Genomic DNA, 22996 nt, shown 5'->3' on the forward strand with positions numbered 1-22996 from the left:
TGTTATGTCCGTGGTACAGCTCATGTCTATAGGCGACGGTTACCACTTTCCATCAGGTGGGCCGTCAGCTTGTTTGCTATTGTAAGATGCATAAAAAAAAGAAATTGAAATTTTGCAAACTTAAATAGAATAAATCATAAACAAACAGTATCTATGTAAAATAAAATTATAATGGAATGTTGTTGTATTGAAAATCTTTATTTTTTTAAGGTTACTTGAAAATAAAACTACAATTAAATCGAACCACCATTTAATACTTATTTGACAATCTTATTCTACAATCTCTTGTTACCAATAGACAAGTCTATAGGTTCATCCACAACTCCAGAAGCGTGGATGTCGTGGGAGCTCTCTGGTAATTCATCTTGCATGGTGTCATGCAAAGGTGCGGCAAGCACTACAGTACTTTGTGGTATGGGATTTGAAAAGTTGTCTTGCCATTTTGTGCTATTCCGAGTACGATGTGTTCTTGAAAAAGAAAATTCAACAAAATTAAAAACTATTCGCTTTTACTCGCGATTCTGTTTACGTGACCGTTCCACTGAAGGGGATAAAAGTAGCCTATGACTTTCAGCCCGCCCCTACTGGAAAATATATTACGTCTACGTCTGTACAGATGTCTAGTACTCATAGTACAAACCCTGTTTAGTGAAGGAGAGGGGGGAGGCAGGGATTATTGGTAATGAGGAGGTTAGTCCCCATTGCTATCAATATACTCTATCAGATCGACCTCCACGCGATTCCCACTGGAAACTATCGTGACTAATTTATCGTTGAATTCGCCACGATGAACTAACTGACTTGCCTTTTCATTCTCACCTATCATCCATCACTGGTGCCCTGCCAGCGTATACCGTTAGCACAGGCAGGGTTACCATTCCATTATCACTATTATAAAAAAAAAGCTCTATTACTAGCAATATACCATATCAGGTCGACCTTCACAAGGATCCTCCTGGAAACCATCGTGATTAATTCTTGTCGTGGTGAGTCAACTGGCCTGCATTCATTCTCACCTACCATCTGTACAGGTGCCCGCCATTGTATACCGGTAGCACAGGCGGAGCTACCATTCCATTTTTACCCATTAAAAATTCTGCTTAGTTTGGGACCCAAGCGTTATGTCTGTGCAATATGTTCAAAGCTATTATTTTACTTATATTTGCGACAAGCGTCTTCCCGATGCCTCTCCAGGTAGCGCCGCTGGCTGAACGCCTTCCCGCACTGCGAGCAGCGCCACTGCCACGAGTGGTGGCCGCGAGTACGCTGGTGGGCGCGCAGGTTCGACCTAGGATACGAAAGTACCACTCTTAGAATAAGATAGGATGGTATTTTTTTAATGAATGATAATGGAATGGTAGCCTCGCCCGCGCTAACGATTTACACTGGCGGGTCACTAGTAAGGGATGATAGATAAAAATGAAAAGGCAGGACAGCTAGCTCAACATGATGAATACACCAAAGTTTCCAAGGGGGACCTTGTGAAGGTCGACCTGATAGGGTATATTGATAGCAATGAGGACTAACCTCCCCATTACTAATAATCCTTTCCCCCGGATAGGATTGGTTAGGTTGGGATAAGATAGAATTAAATATTATATATGCTTTGAACAGGTGATACAAAGTTCTTATTTAATTTATTAAACATTAGGATAGGATGGGTTCTTTTAAAGGATGATAATGAAATAGTAATCCTACCTGCACTAACCCTATAACCTGGCGAGGCTCCAGTGAAGGATGGTAGATGAGGACGAAAAGAGGTCGGTTACTTGTTATATATTCATTTGGAATTCACCACGATGGTTTCCAGGGGGAGCCGCGTGGAGGTCGACGTGACAGGGTATATTGCTAGCGACAGGGCTACTAATTTCCATTACTATTGCGTAAAGTATATGCGTGAATTTACTGGGTATAGAGGAATAACATCTGAGCCCTCAGGAGCGGCAACGTATGGGAGTATCAAGGGCGAAACAGTATACTCTGTTATAACCATGCTACTGCTCTTGTCTATAGGCTACCGTTACCACTTTTCATCAGGTGGGACGTCAGCTTGTTTCCCATTCTAAGTTGTATAAAAAAAGAATAATAATAATCCCCTGATATTATAATTTTGAATATGTGTTACCTATCTGCAAATGTCCTCCCGCAAACTGGATGTGGACAGGGAAAAGGTCTCTCTCCTGTGTGCAGACGAAGGTGTCCCTTCAGCACCCAGGGCCGGTCGAAGCCTTTACCACAATACGAACATGTGTGGTTGACGCGAGCTCGTTGCCCTGACCAAGTGGCTATGTTCAGTGGCAGATTTACGTCTGAGAATTTATGATTATGGCTTTATTCTTTATATATATTGTACACAAAATGTTATTAAAATGTCAAAACAAACATAATAGTGCACAAAGGCGAGCTTATCTCCAATAGATATTTCTTCCAGCAAACCCAATATGAGAAAACTGACAGTTCATTAGTAGTTACAGTCATACACGTGTACCAATCGACTTAAATGCTATAGTTAAAAATAAATAAAATGTCTTTACAATTGAAAAGACCAATAGGTTAAATAAATAAATAAAAATATATATATAAGTAATTACATATAAATAGATAGATATATATTATATATAATACACAATTAATTGTTTTAATTGATGAAAAGGTCTTTTATGGGAATGAACATTAAATATATAAGATACCAAAGGATATTTTGAATCTTCCTTTTAATAAATTTAAAACTGTTATTAAAAAACATTTATTGAACAAAGCCTACACTCTAAACGATTACTCGAATGACAAACGTGCATGGTGTTAGTTGATCATGCACGGGCTTTTAACGACCATGTAATTTTAGACAAAGTACATTTAAATAAATATATGTGTACTTAGATAACGGATATTTAAAAGAGTAATTGTAGAGTTTCTTGCGGATTTTTTTTTTGCTTCAGCAGATTGTTATCTGCTGAGAAGATCCTGAGTTGATTAAAAAAAAAATAACGATTTAAAAGTCATTGTAGACAAATCTATTTGAACAAAGATGATTTGAATTTGAAAATTCGTAACGTGACGTGACGATGGAATAGTTACCCCGTCTACGCTATCGGTATACGCTGGCGAGGCACCAGTGAAGGATGATAGGTGAGTATGCAACAAGTCAGTTAGCCCATCATGATGAATTTATCAGGAATTAACCATGATAGGTTCTAGGGGGAACCGCGTGGAGATCGACTTGGTTGGGTATATTGCTAGCAATGGGATTTTCAGTCTCCGTTACTAACAATCCCTTTCCCCCCAGAAATAAGTATTATTATTAGATTAATAGCTATTAGATTTAAGACATAAACCTTTGTTATAAATTGTCGCTCTGGCAACGGGAATATTGTGCGCATCCATAGGTTACGGCAACTGTTTACTATAAGATGGGCTGTTTACTTGTTGGCTTACAAAATTATTAAATAAACAAATTTAAAAGTTCAAAAGTGGTTCCTCCATATTTGTAAATGAACTTGTATATCAATTCTGATAAAATTAAAAAGCAAACCTATATTTTTAATTTGATTTTCCTTCGCGTCCTCAATAATTGCCTCCTCAAACGACTCTTTGCACGTCAATAATTCTTTATCCAACTTCACTTCAGCGTTTGTTTTCATCAGAGTCCTCAGTTTTTCAGCAATCTTGTCTATTTCGGCACCTCTATTGTTAGTTTTCAATGGTTCCCTTTTCTTTATTTCTTCTATAATGGGCGCCAGAGGCTCCTTTCGCGCCTTTTCTTTAGGAAGTTCCATTTTTAAATTACGATTTATATTTTCTGTTCCGTTATCGACGTTCCGTTTTCTCGTTCGCTTCTTTTGGTAAAAAATCTTACGTTCCGTTCTACCGTCGCTCGATCTCAAATTGTACGTCGTTTTATCTGTTGCTTTTTTTTGTGCCGTGATTCTTTTACCTTCAGGCGGAGTAACGGCTTTCTCATTCTCGGACGCATACTCGTAGATTTCAGTGTTGATGAAACTTTCTTGAAACTGGCTACGTTTCAGCAATTGTAGATAAAACCGCGTGGATATAGGCACTTTGTCGTGGTAAATCGTTTCGTTGCTCTTCAGTAAATTCTTTTGTTTTTTTAAATTGATCTTCGTTATACGCAGCCTGCTTTCGCCTGTGAAAACAAAAAGCTGTATGTCCTCAGGGATGGCAACGCATGGGGAGTATCATGGGCGAAACAGTATACTCTGTTATGTCCATGATACTGCATGTCTATAGGCGATGGTTACCACTTTCCATCAGGTGGGCCATCAGCTTGTTTGCCACTCTAAATTGTATAAAAAAAATTTCTACTTTTAATAGTGATCATCGTCATTTCAGCCATTATTGTTTATAATGCCACTACGTATCTGTTTAATATGGCCGTGTAGTCACGGCATAGAATTGGCCACCCATTCCTTTCCCGTCGGTGTCGTAAGAAGCGACTAAGGGAGGGCGAGGGACGGGTAGCAGCACTCCTCTTAAAACGTCATCAAAGCCTAACTGTGGTTGCCAATGCACTTGCCAAGTTTAGCAACTACTGGCGAAACTCCCCTTACAAGGAAGGCCTATGTTCAGCAGTGCAGTGTTAACGGCTGATGTACATAATAATAAAATCTAATTAAAATGTCCCAAATGAGTGAGTAGCTAAAGTTTTTATTTATAATATTTTTAAACTTTTTTTTGTAACAGGAGGCAAACGAGCATGCGGCTCACCTGATGGTAAGTGACTACCCTCACCCATGATCACTTGCAATACCAGAGAAACACGCAACAAGAATTTTAAAACTATACTTTTTTATTTACTATGAAAAGGCACATTCGATCACAGTAAACCACCTATATCATGTCTGTATATCTGTATATAGGAGATTTAATATTAAAAAAAAATATAACAGGAATCAAAACAGTTTTGTCTGACTGTTCCCAGCGACACACAACAACTACTAGACCAAATTGGATGCGATTTTTATTGATATATGATTATAGACGAGGCATGAGCAGCAGCGTCTCTGTCAAAACATATCAAATTCTAACTGTAATTGCCAACCCGATTGCCAAACGTGACAACTACTGGCAAAACCCACCAATAGGGGGAGGCGTATGTCCAGCAGTGGACAGTTAACGGCTGGTGTAGGGTAGGATATGGCAATGAATTAACAGGGTACAGAGGAATAACACCTAAGTCCTTAGAAATAGCTACGCATGGGGGGTATCATGGGCGAAACTATACACTGTTATGTCCATGGTACTGCTCATGTCTATAGACGACGGTTACCACTTTCCATCAGGTGGGCCGTCAGCTTTTGTTTGCCATTCTAAGTTGTATAAAAAAGATGTGTTGATTATGATGATGATGACACAAAAAATTAAATACAAAAGCGATAAGGCCGTCCATTGTTACCTCTTCATCGTGAAGAAGCAACAATGGGCGGCCTTATCGCTAAATAGCGATCTCTTCCAGACAACCTCAGGATGGAGAGAATTAATTAAAAATGTGTCTGATAAAGCCGTAATAGTATTTCTCTACTTTTGTAAATAGTTACAAGATTACATTCTTCTACAGTCTAATTCATAAATTTAAAATTTTCTAAATTGTTACAATTCGAGTCGATGACTTATAACTCGGTGCATAAATACTTACTTTCGTTGAAAATATTCTCCGTTTCATGTATGAAACTGTAATTAAGTGGACGTACAGAGTTTATAAAACATTTAGGCATTACGCTTAGACTGTAATTAATATCCTAAAATGTAGATATAATGTAAAATATCAATTAAAAGTATTCAACCGACATCACACCTACAGTAGGGCACTTGCTGTGACGCGACACAAACAACCGAAATCAAGTAAATTTATTTTAAGAATTCCAAATTCGAATCCAGCGGTCGCGGCCATCGGCTGCCAGTGTCGGCGACCGCGAGTATCATTTTCTTTTTTAATGTTGTTTATGGAATTAGAGTTGGAATGCGATACTCCAATTTTAACAGTAAAATTTAAAAAAAGAAATTTATGAAAATTAACTATAAAAGCAATTGTTCTACCTATTCAATTTTAAAAATTATCGGGCTTAGCATTAATCTAGGAAACATAGGTACGTTTCCTACGTAGGTACGTAAGTAGGTCGAATCCTATAGTCGCTAGAACATCTAGTCCCTACACCTGAGGGATGTAGGTACTTGATACTGATTAAGTTCGCAGGTAGTTGATATTTGTATAGGTAGATAGGCAATACCTGCTGATAGCGTAAGCTTTTGATATGATTACTGAGCAAATATTAGAATTCCAGCTTTTTCGAGATGCTTTTATGATAAATCACATAATGTGCATCGTTCGGAAGCTTTTGATTAGTGGATGTAGTGGTGTTATGTGAAAAATGGAGATAATGATAGCGCGCGCGCGGTGCTGCCGCGGCGCGGGGGGGTTGCAAGAGGGCGCCCATCGATTATTCGTTGTCGAGCGTCCGTTGAGTCGGCACGCGCTGCGTTTAAATTTAGAATTGCCGCTCGAAATCGAGACGCCGGGAAATGTTAAATTTTTGGGCGTCATCAGTTTTTCCGTGTGTGTTTGTGTCCACGTAAAATTTGTGTTGTGACTTGACTTATGCGGTGACGGGCAGGCCGAGAGCGAAGGGCGGCCAGGCGAAGCCGGCGACATGGGCAACTCGTGCAGCTCAGGGCAGGCCCACAAGGATAAGGACAATTTGTCACAACACTCAGAAGAGTGAGTACTAGCTCGTTTATGAATATGGGACTGATGCGGCATGAAGGTCAGAACACTCGATTACAATACTCTTGTTAGCTAAATGGACTGGCTGAAAACAAATGTCACGCGTTGTCTTATTTGTGCAATATTGTCGAACAGTAGTCGAGAAGATAAGCATGTTGGAATTGTCAATATAAATCGATACGTTCAAATTGACAAGCAGTAGATACGTAAACTCGATATAGGAAAATAAATCGATATTTTTTCATTGGAGAAAAGGGAATCGTGGGGTATAAAGGGTACATATTAATCAATATGCATATAGGTACCCAGCACTCAATATAAATAGATATTTCTGAAGTTAATAACATGTCTTTAGCTTGCTGTATGATGATATTCAATTTATTAAATGACTTCAATAAACTAGAGCTACAATAGACTGAATTACATTTGTAGGTAGTCTAAATATCTATCTACCTACTTAATATATATGAAAAAAAAACTAAATTAGCTTTTAATTACTGAAAATCTTCGTCGACGTCTCATGTAGTTCACACGGGATCGAACGTCTGGACTGTAAGGTCAAGGCTGCAGTCAAGGTCCGACATCGTTGATCCTTTCGACTGCGCCGTAAGTTTTCTTCCCTTGGGGGCAAAATCAATGGGATGTATGAGATGAGATGGCGACAGTATTAAACTTGGTGTTAGTTTAATGCCATAGATATATCTATAAGGTTTTTGAATAAAAAAACATATATTATGAAGACGGAAATATCCGAAATTGTAGAGTGGTAATTTCGTAATAATAAATGCCACATTATCAAACCAATGGCTTGGTCTTTAAGCTAATATATTCTGTATTATGTGGAGCTAAGTAACGGACATCTAGGGGCACAGCCCAGAACACTTAAACCTGAGTCAAATCTGAAATGTTCTTCTTCAAAATTGGCTCAATCGGGTATCTAACCCAGGACCTTATTTACGTAAAACAACGTGCCTACCACTGCGCTGCGAGAGGCGTTACAGCCATAACTCGACTCCCCTAGTGCTATAGATGTTTGTACATAGCGACGATATGATGACCTTGACCTTTACATCACGATGCTCGCCATCGCTAAAGGAGCTTATATGAATGACATGCAACAGTTTTTTTACCTTTAAGGGAGCGATCGGTCACGTGAGACGCCTGTTGATATACTGTTACCGTGTAATACACGGTATTCGGATATTTGTAAAAAATTTTTTATACACAGAAGTGGCAAACAAGCATACGGCCCACCTGATGGCAAGCAGTTATCGTAGCCTATCATCGTCTGCAATACCAGACGCATTACGCGCGCGTTGCCGACCCTGAAGAAATCTCTTTACCCCTTTTTTGAAGAACCTCATATTGTAGTCTCTTGGAAAAATCTAATTGTTAAGTTTCTGATCAAGCACATCATCCGACCAACCCTGAAGAAGTGTGAACACATTTTTATCTAAAACCCCATACAAATGTTGTAACCTTTTGGAATATGTTAAATTAAAGTATGAGCTACCTTCGCCATCATCCTCATATCAGCCTTTAACTGTCCAGTGTTAAATATGAGCCTCCCTTTTGGGGGGTTTTGCTAATAATCGCCACGCTTGGCAGGCGGATTGGCAACCGCAGTTAGGCTTTAGCGGTGTTTTAAGACAGACGCTGTTGTCCATCTTTTATCTATCTACCTTACGACACCCATGAGAAAGAAGGGGATGGCCTATTCTGTGTCGGGACCATACACCATTTTGTGCTATAGGGGTTATGATTACTATTAGTAAGTAATATTAGTAAATGTTTTAGTATTTATAAAATGCCAATACAAAACTGTTAAATAAAAATTTAACTACCCTCAATTTTTAATCTGAGCGATCATAGAAGGAACCTTTGAAGCAGCACTATATATTTGATTTCAAGATGTGAACATGTACTGGTGATAATGAGTGGATGCTCTAATAATAATTATAACATTTTACATAATTATCTTATCTTATATTCGCATATGGGGATCAGCTAAGCCGTTGCACGTCGACCCATCGGGATCTTTTGTGCTTCCCCCTACCTTATACCATCATTTCATAAATCCTATGTGTTACCTTAGCGATAACCCGTGGTTTAAGATATCTGTAGTCCCCTGGCTCTGGATAATTACAATTAATAGTCTGCATTAGGTCGAGTACAAGGAGTAAAACATGCAGAAGATGGCAGTCTTAGAAGTTCAACTTTGGCCATTTTTAGAATTTACAACAATAGCAACACTGTACATGTGACCAGATTTTTTTACTTCGAAAACGACAATCTTAAAATAAAAAAAAATACTAAAATACACAATTAAAAACGTTACAGTTTTAGTAACAAATTCTGTATGATCAACATTAGAATCTATGTATTTGAATACCACTAGAGATGCTGATATCATGGATTCCAAAGCTCATGGGATAGTAACCGTGTTTTGTAATTGCAGAGTGAAGCTTATGATTATTCATCGTTAAAAGCCATTGATTTTAGATAGATAGATAGATAGATGACCTTTATTACCATTATTAAGAAAATAAATATTAAAACAACAAAAAGAAAAAAACAACAATTAATGTTGCTGGTAATAGGAGCCGCCTCAGCTGTTGCTATATATGTACAGCTCCAGCGAGATGTACCTACTCGTATATAGCAACCTGATTTTCAGACGGCCCCTTAACTCCTTTTCATTCTCATTTTGTACTCAAATAAACACATAAGCTTGTCTCTTCAAACATAAATTCGTCTAACTAAACTTCAATCAGAAACTGGCACCATGAGTCTGTCTAAAGTCTGTCACAATTTTACATGGAATGCTTTCTTGAAACTTTATAACAATTGAGACTTCGAGACCGCGCTGTTGACGAGTTCTATGGGGTTACTCTTGAAGCGAATTGAAATTGATCGATAAATTAGAATTGAGACGTTTCGCACTCTCGATTTGCAATACTAGCGACATAATGGCTCTGTGTTGTTCTATTTGATTGCATATTAGTGTCACTATACAACCAGAGGGAGTCTTCTAGTCTTTGTGATTTCCCGATATTCCGACGTAGTTACAGCCCTTCTGTTGAAACTTTAAAAAATATTTTTTTTATTTGGACAACACTATATTTAAAGTACCTGAAACTGATTATTGTATGATAATAATGTACGTAGAAGAACAATACATACAAACAAATACAATGGCGACATTCTCTAAGCATATCATTAAAATTAAATTTCAATTTGATAACATAACGAATTTTTTTTTTTAAGAATCAAAATTTTCTTTTTATTAATGATAATGGAATGATGACCCCGTCTGCGCTGTCGGTATACGCTGGCGGGGCACCAGTGAGGGATGATAGGTGAAGATGAAAGCAGGTCAACTAGCCCATCGTGACGAATTCCACAAGAATTAACCACAATGGTTACCAATGGGAACCACGTGAAGGTCGACCTGATAGGGTTTATTGTTAGCAATAGGACTGTTAGACCCCATTACTCACAATCCCTTCCCCCCAGAATCAATATTAACTAAATTTTGAATAGGTGTAAGGCAAGACTATTATAAATTTAGTTTTAGATGGTCCATAAAAAACACTTTCACGAAACTATCAAAATAAAATATTAAATTAAGGGAAAAAAGAAGAATGGCCTCTTAAAATCAAAAGTCCACGAACACAATATAGGCCTAAAGTAAATTGGGACGTTAAAAATCTACGTTATTTTGAAATTCGAATAAAACAATACACGAATATCTATGATTATTATTAAAAAAAAAAAAACCTTTGTATTGCTATGGCACACTCACAAACGAAAGTTGTATTTGGCTTTGTGTATTTTTTTTTTGTCATTTATGTTATCTTGCTTTTCTTTTTGTGTATGTATGTTGTAATTTGTGTGCTGTAAGTAATGCAAATAAATTATCTATCTATCTATCTAACAAATCAACCGAAAATAATAGAAGTTTCATTTGTAGCGTTGTTATGATCAGCATATTTTTTTCTAGTACATTCCAGAATATTTTGAAATGATGTGAAAAACAAAGAATTCCCACGACGTTTAAATATTAGAATGTACGAACGTAATGTCGGCCCGTACAAACATTGCGTTCAATTCACAAAACAAACTATCTACCCGATATTAAGAGATAGCTATCAGTAATCGTGGCTTATTTATTTTACTCGAAATATTTGTTTTCATTTCTTTTGCCATTAAGCTTTCATTTATATATTTTTATATTGGCTATTGGTATTTTTGATGTTTACGTACCTACAATTACTTTAATAAGATCTCTTGCGTAGTTCAGTCCGCCTTTTATTTCATTTCGTTACTTAATGATTAATGAGATCTCTTTTGTTTATTATTTAATGAAAAACATAGTAATTGCAATAAGGTAACTTAACCATAGACGTATAAGAGGGAGCCAGGTTGACAGGTACAAAAGTCGTTTGCTTGGATACCTCTGTCCCATTCGTGTTTCTACATTAAAGCAGTTGTGTTTGAAGTGCTATGTTTCGGTATATGGCAGTGAATTTACAGGTTACAAAGGAATAACACCTAAGACCTCAGGAATGGCAACACATGAGAGGTTTCATAGGCGAAACGGTATACTCTGTCATGTCCGTGGTACTGCTTATGTCTATAGGCGACGGTTACTACTTTTCATCAAGTCGACCGTCAGCTCGTTTGCCATTCTAAGTTGTATAAAAAAAAAGCTCACTTTCACGTTTATAATATTAGATAGATAGACACATACTCTTTATTGTTTCCTCCATAAGTTTACAATACTAAATTGATTATAAATACAAACAATTACAAGAAAATATTACACTGACAAAACAATGGACGGCGTTATCGCTCTCTAAGAGCAATCTCTTCCAGGCTACCTTTGGATAGAGAGGAGTAATTATAAACAGTGTGACTGGAGGCAGGAAATTCTGTTTATTTACTTTAAATACTATAAATATAGAGATATAATACGTACGATAATGTGTATATATATATATATATATATATATATATATATATATATATATGTATATTGTATGTATTATAATTTTGAAGCTTGTTTTTCTGTAAACACACAAAAAATTTCTAAAATTAGAGAAAGTCATTAAATAATATGGTAAGATCTTTATCTTAATAACATCTAGATGGACTGATGAGGTATCTTTGACAAAAACAACCTGACTTCTTTTTGAAGTGGTTTGTTTTTTATGATTAGGTATTCACACAAAGGGGCATTTTATATTTTTATATGTATTATAATATAAATATTAGATTTTTAATTTACCTTAACCCTAACAAGAAAATTGATATTTAAACAATAAGTATAATGTTTTATAAAAAAAATAAGCAAAACCTGTTTATTTAATTTTAAATTTAATTATTAAACCGATTTTGATAAAATTATTATGGAACCGATTTATAAGTTTATCCTTTTAGACAAAAAAATATTTTCCAAATCGATTTACAACTACAATAGTTATATGGTAACAAACATAAAAAAAATACAGCCAAATTAAGAAGCTCCTCTTTTTGAAGCCTGTTTTGACAAATGACACGTCAGCTTATAATTGACTGATCGTTTTAGGCACGTTTATGACGACTCGACGCTTCATCTAGATGTGTACATATTTATTTATTTAAATATTATTTTCACGTCTTTTTAACACTAGATCTAGATGAACGTATAATATGCTCTACTATAATAAACAGTGTTGCCTGTAATAAATTATTTTTATAATTTTAAAAATAAACAGCAGTATTACACAGTCAGATTTTCCTATAAATTAATCATGGAGAATAAATTCGTTAACTATTGAAATAAACTATACCGTTCATAAGACTTTTTTTGATACTCGTAGTAAATAAAATGTTGCCTGAAATAAATAGTTTGTTATTTTTTTTTTTTATTTTAAACGATTTTAAAAATACACAACGATATTACACAATCAGATAATTTTAAAGTAAATTAATCATGAAGAACACATTTCACAATAATATATGATTATTTAGACTATTAAAAATATTATTTGTACATTGAATAGTAAATTATGTTCATTAGCGCTTGGGAAAAACCATTCATTATAATATACAATACATGTAGCATGTCATAGACTTGCTAATAATTGCAAATGCGTATTTTTTTTTTAAATTCACTCATTACATCAGAAAAGGCAAAAGGACTATACGCATACAGCCATCTTATATCACTGTTTCTTAATTACTTTCAACAGTATTCTGGTTTAGCATAACTACTCGTATTTCATTGAGTATCTAAAAATAAATGTATCAAGGCAATTTTAATGAAGTGGTGTATGTACATATGAAGTCGTAAAAACTACTTTAATCCGGATGGTTCTTAGTTATTATTATGTATGACTGATGACAATAATGCAATGCCATAAATATATATATATATATATATATATATATATATATATATATATATATATATATTGTTACTATTGAAAGGATACCGCGATTAATCACAATCGCACCTGATAGAAAGTGATGTGGTCTAAGATGGGGCTTGAGGACCCAAGACCTATTCAAAAAAATTTATTCTATATTACTACCCAAAAAGAAAGAAAGAAATATTTATTTAGAGTTTACTAAGAAAAATGAATTAGTATTTTATATTGGTCTTAATAATCAAATTTTCGATATATTGGATTATATTATTGTAACTTTGTAACTTTCGTAGATAATTCTATTTTTTTTTTAACTATACAGCCCATGTTACTCGCTGTTAATGTAGCTTTCTATAGATAATAATTTTTTTTCAAATCATTGATGTAGTTTTCAAGTTTATCTATTACAAAGAAACGTACAAGAAATAAAATATTTCCTCTTTACAATATAAATATAGATATATTGTTTCTTATTAATATGAAACTAACACAAGTGTAATTTTTATCTATTTCAAAAAGAATTATTAAAATTGGTTAAGAATAGAAAATTTTCTTGGAAGAAGAACCTGGCAATCGAAAATCTTATTAAAGTTAAAATTTTAAAAATATTACAAACATTCTGTTACTCTAACAATGCACGCAACAAAGCGACCTAAATTCTAAAAACAAACTTTTAATGGCAACTTGTTGGTGGTATGTTATATGCAAATTAATGGATATATGTAAATGCCTAATGGAATGCGGAAACAATATTATTATTATTATTCGCGACTTCAAATTCAATTTTATTTATTTATTTAAATAACTTTTATTGACCTAAATAAAATAAGGTAAAAAACGCAAACTTAATACCAGTAGTAGGGCGGAAAGGGATTGTTGGTAATGGCGTCTAACTGACCTATTGCTAGCAATACACCCTGTTAGGTCGACCTCCACGCGATCCCCCTGGAAACCATCTTGGTTAATTGTAGTGGAATTTGTCACGATGGGCTAACTGACCTGCTTTCATTGTCACCTATCATCCTTCACTGGTGCCCCGCCAGCGTATACCGATAGCGCAGGCAGATTTACCATTCCATTATCACCTATTAAAAAAAAAATACCAGTAGTATTATTTACCAGTCAACCTTTGGGATGAACAGTGAATCACAAACGCGGTATTTCATCATTGGGATAGTTAAAGAAAATAACAGTTATTAATGTATACCTATACACGATAAATAATACATAATATAATATAAAATATAAGTAATATATAAATAAATAAAACATAAAAGATGATATTTTTTTTATATTTTATTAAATAGAATAGCTATGGAAATGCGTTGACCAAAGTATAGGCCAGCCTAAAGCCTTATAAAGTTAATTTATGATGATAAAACATTAATTTCGCGAAATTATTAAATTAAAATACTATATCAAAGAGATAAATTTAGAGAATGACTCCTCAGAATTGAACCCTACCTTACGTTCCATTTCCCTTCTATGAATCCCACGCATTATTTGGTAACAATTGGTTGACTCGTTAAAAGGCAACAAACAAACTTATTTTCCCATTTATAAATAATAAGGAAATCAATAAAATATCTAATATAAATATTGTATATTCAATAAGCACTCGAACTATTTCATTTCTTGTGACAACTGCGCAAAATATCGTATCATTTGTAACTCGGTACACGTCCGGAACAAATTACATTCTTGTATATGTATGTATAGTTAATGCGAGGCGCAGGACGAATTGTAATCGGCTATTTATATTTTGTAACCGTTGAACAATCTTGTATCGAATTCGGCCTTGACAATGGTGCATCCTGTTTGGGGTAAGCTCATCAATTCTAGCTGCTATTCCTTATCTATGATCATCGAGAATACTTTTATTCTGTTTAAGTACATAAATACTTTATGTAAGTTTAGGGTTTAAGTCTTAGATTATTCATGAATACGTTTCATTACGACGATATTTTTTTAAATACTTTCTTTTTCTCTCTCTTTTTTGTTTTGCTTTTTAATTATACTTTTTGGTTCAGTCGTAGCAATTTTCCTGCCTTATTTTTTTTTATTTTGCTATTAAAATTTATCATCTTTAAAATTATAGTTGCATTATATTTATATAATTATTAAATATTTATGGATGTATATGTATGCAATGCACCGCCTACTTAATTTTCTTATTGTCTCATGGTTGAGTGGTAGAGAACGCCATTAGGTGTTAAGTCCACCATATGTACACTTACTTAAAAAAAAAAGTTTAAATAAATATTTCATTCAATATATCAGAATTTAGTACCTATATTAGATATGTATGTGTATTTTTACTAGTTTTTACTCGCGTCTTCTTCCGCGTGACCGGAATATGTTCACTGACCGGGCTAAAAAGTGTATAGCGAATTATTAGATCGCTGCTTGGAGCCTAGTGTTAACCGTTCGGCGCCCATAAAGCTGGTAAGGATATATTGCCTACACTTTCACAAGTATATAGGTCTATATAACTCTATGCATAGTCGTCACTGGGATTAAGCGGGTTTTTCGGGTCGTTCTAGCCACTATTCTCTGTACAGCCGGGATTATCAGGGACGCCACAATTACCAATTAGGAGTAAACCCACGGTGACGGCTCCGTTTGGGCAATACCCTGGGGATCCCAAGGTTCTCAAAGGTCCACATTTAATTTTCTTAGATGTTTTAGAGCTCTCTTACACTAGACACTTTGAAAGCTTCGCCGCTCGTATCCAATATCAAAGCTACTCTACTCACCTAAAAAAAAATCAATCTTTCTGTTTTTTTTTTTAAAGTAAATTCTGTTTTATTCATATTGTCTACACATCGTGTGTCTACGTTCATTCTCATCATCATATCAGCTTTCTTTATGTATTTTTTATCTATTTTATATTTATTTTATTATCTGTCCGTAACATAAACCGCTTTCCACTTTTTTTTTTATACAATTTAGAATGGTAAACAAGCTGACGGCCCACCTGATGGAAAATGGTAATGTCTGTAGACACGTTAACTGTTACCAGGAACAGTCTTGAGCCACATACATTCACTGACTACCTGTACTCCGTTTAATGGGAGATTGTTCTACTCTGCGTTTACCCGTACGGGGTTGCCACTCAAGAATCTTTCTTCCCCATCGGTTGTCAGTTCTTCAAGCTATGTGACTAGCCCATTGCTACTTCAGCTTGCTTATCCTCCGAGCTACGTCGATCACTTTGATTCTTCGGCAGATATCCTCATTTCGGATTCTATCACGCAAAGAAGCTCCCGGCATATGCTATAAGCTATAAGCTTCTTTATGTACGTACATATATACATACATATATCTACGAACATGCAATACGATAATGGAAGGTGAATTTGTCTACCAATAGGTTGTTTCGTAACAAGGACATAATAAAAATTGGGACATCATCATTATATCAGCCTTTAACTGTCCACTGCTGAACATGAGCCTCCCCCTTGAGGGGGTTTGCCAGTAGTCGCCACGTTTGGCAAGCGGATTGACAATCGCAGTCTTCAACCGCAGCATTTTACCAAATGTCAAAACAGCAATAAAAAATAAACTAAAATACAAATCGACTCTTGAAGAATAATTAATAAATGGGCCATTGTCAAATATTAAATTAAACTTCGTATTTGGCTGTTTATGAATGCTCCATTTTAATTTTAAATCTCCATAATCCTCACTTGGCTTATTCGTACGGTTTTATTGTGTTAGAAGCCATATTGTATTCCTTATGGAGTTACTAGCTACCTACCTTCTATTTATTTACCACGTCTTCCATTCTCGTAGACTAGGAAAGACTTCTTGAAATCTCCATGGAAATTGCTTACGTCATAATAATGTAATTAAAGAAAAATTAAAAAAAAACTTCATTTGTGACAAAATCAGTTATTTTAATTTAAAAACTAAACAATTGAATCGATTTGCAATTAATTGGAACAGAATTTTATGATACATATAATCTAATCTAAGTTTTATTGACTCCGTGTATTACGTTTTGATACATTTTTTTTCTAAGGTTTTAGTGATGAACACACCATATTTATTTTATGCAACTTAAAATGGCAAACCAGCTGACGGCCCACCTGATGAAAAGTGGTAACCGTCGCCTATAGACACGAGCAGTACCATGGACATAACAGAGTATACTGTTTCGCCCATGATACCCCCCATGCGTTGGCATTCCTGAGGAATCAGGTGTTATTCCTCCGTACCCAGTAAATTCACGCCATATTCCACCCTTCAAACCAAAGCACAGCCGTGCAAACACAATTGCTTTACGATTGAAACACAAATGGGACAGAGGTACCCAAGCAATCGACTTTTGTACAAAGTCTCTCTCTCTCTCTCTCTCTCTCTCTCTCTCTCAATGCACTGCAATGCACATTGTAATATGTTAGAATATCTTCATAACCACGTGCTGTCTATTTTAATAGCAAGTATAAACTGTTTATTATTATAAGTAATGACCACAGATATTGAGGCGAGACGACAAGTTTATGAGCGAAATGAAGGCCACCGAACGAGAAATGACGGGACACAACTGCGATGTAAAAATACATCCTACTAATAAATGTGAAAGTTGTAAAGATATTTACATGTTTCTATATATGTTATTCAATCACATTTCAACGACCAAAAGGATATGATTGAAATTTGCTACAAGGGTACATTACATACTGATATAGACAGGCTACGGGATTCAGCTAGTATATAGTAGTAATTCATCTAAAAGATGAGGCATCCGAACAATGACCCAAGCATGACGTATTCGAATACAGAATTCCAAATTCAAATTATCACATTCCAAACGCACTGCGCATGTTAAATTTTGACACTGGCAACTTATCATTGTTATAAAACCTCTAATTGTACGAAATAAAAATAAACATATCTATAATTAGAACTATTTACACACAGAGACTCATCTGTTCTGATTATATGCTTACTTATAGGTAGGATGTAAACAGCATGAAAAAATTTGACTATTCGCGCTAAACATTTTTTGGCTGTACGCCAGGGTACGTTATAGGCTCGTGGATGATTTTATGATTATAAATGACCATAGTATTTTATTATATTATATCTATATCAAAAATGTATATGTGCGAAATTTTTAAATTCAATTTTTTTAGAGGTCAAATACGTTACGTAATATTTTTTTTATTGCAACACTTAATGTGTGATATTCACCCATAAATGAAGTTAGGTTTTCTAAATAACTACCGAATTTTAATAGGGAATTATCTATGTATAGCTCTGCGAAAGTGAATTTACGGAAAAAGCGTGACATAAAAAACCATAACAACGGGAAAATATACAGTATTATATTTTCCCGTCTATTACTTTCGTATTTCATTTTTATTATTTAAATAAAAATGGCAGCACGAAATTAATGTTTAATTCAATAGAGGAGTAAAGTCTATCGAATACAAAAATAATTATCAAAATCAGCGCAGAATTAGCAAAGATATCTCTTAACATAACTACAAAAAAAAAACAGACGAAAAGAACTTACTCTTTTTGGAATACTCTTAAACATTAAAAGAATTAAGTAATGAAGAGTACAAACCGACTAATACCGGCTAGGGCAATTATATCAATTAACCTGCTTCGTTGACTCGATTGGATCACTCGGACGTGTAATTAATTCGATTGATTGTCCATTCCGTTACTTCGTTACTAAAGTTCAAAATGCCCATTAGGAAAATATACAATTTTATTAAAAAAAAAAAATAGGAATTGATATTTAATAGGAAACGATGTCTAACTTCTATATTATTTATATGTAAAATAAAATCATTTATGTTAGGATTAAAAAGGGACCGAGAATTTATCCTTGTGGTACAGCCATTCCTACAAGACTAGAGGGAGACTTTGTACAAAAGCCATTTGCTTGGGCACCTCTGTCCCATTCGTGTTTCAACTGTAAAGCAAAGTGAATTTACAAAGTACAGAGGAATAACATCTGAGTCCTCAGAAATGGCAACGCATGGGGGGTATCATGGGCGAACCAGTATACTCTGTTATATCCATGGTACTGATCATGTCTATAGGCGACGGTTACTACTTTTTATTTATTTGCAATAGGTTCAGTATAATCATTATTCATCTTTAAAGACATTTGAAAAATTTATTTATTTATCGATTTAATAAAATTTTCTATGCACAGAATTCCATATTCGTTACTTAGTTTAATTCTAAAATTAATTACTACTTAATATAAATATTGGTCACGATATGATTATTTAAAAGAAACTGTTTTAAGCAACTTTTTTTGTGATTATGTTACGCAGTTACATTGTCAAATCTAAATCGATTTTCGCTGTTCTTTATATAATCGGTAAAGTTTACTTCCGTGATAATTTCATATTAACTTTGTTACAATTAAAACCAAAATATAGACTTGCTTTTTTTTTCTTCAATTTGGCAATGTGCTAGTGTTGCCCAATATCCCATTTACAACACGCGGGAAACAATACGGGAAATAAAGGAATAGATATTTGAACAGGTTTTTTTAGTGATCATGAATTAAAGTTTTGCTCTATTATTACTAATAGACAAAGCTAGTGTTTTATAAATACAATTGTCAAGATGGGCCAATAAACATAAGATAAAATATTCTTGTTTGTTGCGAAGGAAGATCTTTTAGACACGCAGTTCCACATTCGAAATTCAAATAATTTCAAATTTTCGTTGTTCATCTTGTGTTAAAAATAATCGTAATTGTATATTTTTTTTTATGTTTTTCTCGTCATTTCTAAATTCATTGTATTTTAAACACATAAGTTACGAAATCAATTCAGAGCATACGATGGCGTAGTTATTATATACATAACTACGAGAATGTGACGAATTATATAGACCATCGTAGACTGGCAATGTAATTAAATACAATGTAACAAGACAAAGAATGACGTAGCACGTGCGTCATACAGTATGTGGGTCACCACGCTCAGTAGATACATATAGAAGGGGATTCGTTATAGTTATAGACACGAAGGGCACTCAACGACTGATTACAAAACATATCTGTATGAATTCTAATTTTAATTTTGAATGATAATAATAGGTACCGTAGACTAAGTAATGTGAAACTAGTTAAATTTTCGCGGTTGTCTTTAAACGTAACATGTGTAACTGACAGGCTCTTATCACGATTATTTGTTCACTAGTTTTTACCTGCAACTTTGTTTGCGTGATAGGTTATGCATATGCAATCTAGGGAAAGCAATAGTTGAGTTTCTTACCCGTTCTTTTCAGTTAAATTAGCATTCTAAATTGAGCGGTAAAATCATAAATAAGGACCTAATTAAAATTAAATTTACATGTATAATTATATTATTATATTCATAAATATTTTATTCTATATTAATTATAAGACTGTTGTTTTAGAAACTAAGTAGACGGCTTCTACTGTTCAGATCAAAGCATCATAACAGAGGAAGGCATTGTACAAAAGTCGTCTCCATAATTACCTCCCCCGCACTCGTGCTTTTAAGCAGCTATGCTTGCATGGCAACTAAGAACAAGGAATTATATAAAAGGAATGATAAAATAAAAACTGTAAATCGTATGGTTGCCTCCTTTCTTCTTATGCAAATATAATTAGTAAAAAGAGGATGAAAAGTACACAACTAATTGCTATTTTTCTCAATTCATAGCATTGTGTATAGAAAATATTTGATATGTCAATTATTTGTGAATAACAAATTTTATATTACTAGATTATATATTCGATACAGTTTATGTAAAAAGTTTGCAAGCAGTTGTATCTGAATTTGGTAAGGTTATACGGCCGTATAACATTTTCTATATACTAGCCTGGTAGTGAAATTACAGAGTAGTCATCTACTCTGTAATTTCATTACAATGCAAGGGTAGGTACTCTGTAATTTTACTAAGTCCTTTTGGCAACACATGGGGGTCTAAGAACAAGGATGGGGGTACGTCTAAGGGTACGGTTACCTCAGATATTACCGTGTTTCCTGTGATGTACTTAGTAAAAAAAACAGGTAGCGTCTACGACGCTGTTCATATGTATAGACAACGGTTACTACTTTTCATTAAGTGGGCTAACAGCTTGTTTGATATTTCTAATTACAAAAACTAAACACGCATGCATACATATATACATATTTACTTTATAACAGAAATAGTTAAATGGTAGTACGTATACATATCAAGGTCAAAATTTCCCCAAACCAAACTATATGTAAGTGCCTTATCTAATTAGAACATTCTAACGCCTTCCATACTATGAATATCTAGAACTAACATTTCAAGGACAAGTCGGTATTATTCCTAGTTCCTAACAACATAGCTACAACATATCTGAATACGCACGCATACAAAAGCCGCTTACGTGAATAATGTTTAAATTTCTGTAATAGAATAAATTTATCACAATTAAGCCCTCGACAAGGGTGAGGAACAATACAATGTAACTATGTTTCATTACAGGCAGAACTTCTGCACGTGTAATTTAGAATTATGTGTGGCAACACTGTTTGTCGGCCATGTTATATTTTTGGCGGGAAATGTATTAATCCGCAATGCTACATAGCATTAAGTCTCCCTTTTGTACTAAACTTTTTTTTTGTAATGTAGTCAATCAAGAATAAGTAAATAAATGAATTTAATTTATATTAAACGAGGGTAAATGATATTCAGAAAGCCATTGAAATCGGAATATTAAACATAATTTTTATTTTATATTTATTTTTCATAATTTGCTTCTGTTTCCTTTCGCCGTAAAGTAACTGCAGATTATCATATCGTTAATTTATGTCACTAGACCTCATTACCTAAGAACATGGAATTACATAGAAGGAATGGTAAAATAAAAACTGTAAATCATATGATTGCCTCCTTTCTTCTTATGCAGATTTAATTAGGAAAAAGCGGACGTCAGATACACCATCAGTTTCTTTTTTTCTCAATTCATAACAGGCTAGTGTATACAAAATGTTTAATATGTCAATTATTTGTCGATGATAAATTTTACTTTACTAGATTATATATTCGACAAAGTTTATGTAGAAAATATGCAAGCAAGTTGTATCTGAATTTGGTAGTATTACATGTATACAGCCGTATAACATTTTCTATACACTAGTATGCTTTGAATTGACAAGAAAGCAACTGATGGTGTATGTTTCGTCCTTTTTTTACTATTTATATTTGCATAAGGAGAAATGAGGCAACCATATGATTCACAGTTTTTATTTTATCGTTCCTTATATGTAATTTCTTGTTCTTAGCTCATTACTTGCTTATCTCTTTTTTTAAGTGTACTTTTTTCAACAAGTATGTCCGATCTCCCGATCTTTAACAAATATAATATAATATAGTGATCACTTGCTTTGTGGACAGAATGTATTTTTTTTAACTTGGAACCTATGAATGAAATCAAATAAGGTGCTTTTCGATTTATCTTTATTGTAAGACTTTATAGCACAGAACAAGTAATCACTGTGTGGTTTATAATTATAGTCTAAATAATGAAAATGAGTCCATTCTGAAGTGCTAATTCTCCAAACTTATCTCTAAAATTAAAAATTCAATTTGATATCACAGTAAAATCTTATTCAAAGAACCAATATAAACTAAATTTTTAATATATTTAAATCAAAATTATTACAAATTTAGTTTATGATAGTCCATAATATAGTAATTTCGCGAAACTGTCAAATTAAAATATTAGGTTAAGAGATAAGTTCAGAGAGATGACGCCTCAGAATGGGCGTCAATATGAAATAAATATTAGCGTAGCGATGCGCTAATACAAATGATTTTGTTATTCGTATAATTAGTAATTACTAATTTTATAATTGGA

The 22996-nt window shown here is 34.1% G+C and overlaps 2 protein-coding genes across 4 annotated transcripts in view; one reads left to right on the forward strand and one right to left on the reverse strand.

Annotated features, from left to right (window-relative positions):
* Nucleotides 1-275: 275 nt before the first annotated feature.
* Nucleotides 276-4753, reverse strand: LOC113511208 (neurotrophin receptor-interacting factor homolog). The gene is made up of 5 exons (XM_052900287.1): nucleotides 4726-4753; nucleotides 3533-4144; nucleotides 2126-2309; nucleotides 1157-1288; nucleotides 276-468 (listed from the first exon to the last, which is right to left on the reverse strand). Exons 1-5 carry the CDS (start codon nucleotides 4751-4753, stop codon nucleotides 276-278), a joined length of 1149 nt encoding a protein of 382 aa, XP_052756247.1.
* Nucleotides 4754-6472: 1719 nt separating this feature from the next.
* Nucleotides 6473-22996, forward strand: part of LOC113511207 (NACHT and WD repeat domain-containing protein 2) — a 67116-nt gene continuing 50592 nt past the window's right edge. For all 3 annotated transcript variants that reach the window (XM_026894825.3, XM_031912060.2, XM_031912061.2), the window contains exon 1: nucleotides 6473-6733. In XM_026894825.3, the coding sequence (XP_026750626.1) occupies nucleotides 6666-6733 (68 nt within the window). In that variant the 5' untranslated portion in view covers nucleotides 6473-6665. The remainder of the gene's footprint in view (nucleotides 6734-22996) is intronic.

The sequence above is a fragment of the Galleria mellonella genome, unplaced genomic scaffold, assembly GCF_026898425.1.
Source record: "Galleria mellonella isolate WM207_F2 unplaced genomic scaffold, CSIRO_AGI_GalMel_v1 utg643, whole genome shotgun sequence".
Taxonomy (NCBI): Eukaryota; Metazoa; Arthropoda; class Insecta; order Lepidoptera; family Pyralidae; genus Galleria; species Galleria mellonella.

Excerpts from the sequence above, each read along its gene's own strand:
- LOC113511208 (XM_052900287.1), bottom strand. The coding sequence starts at position 4,753 with ATGGGTGAGGGTAGTCACTTACCATCAG. Across the intron at positions 4,145-4,725 it reads GGGTAGTCACTTACCATCAG|GCGAAAGCAGGCTGCGTATA; the intron begins GTGAGCCGCATG and ends TTGTTTTCACAG. Across the intron at positions 1,289-2,125 it reads GGGAGGACATTTGCAGATAG|GTCGAACCTGCGCGCCCACC; the intron begins GTAACACATATT and ends TTCGTATCCTAG.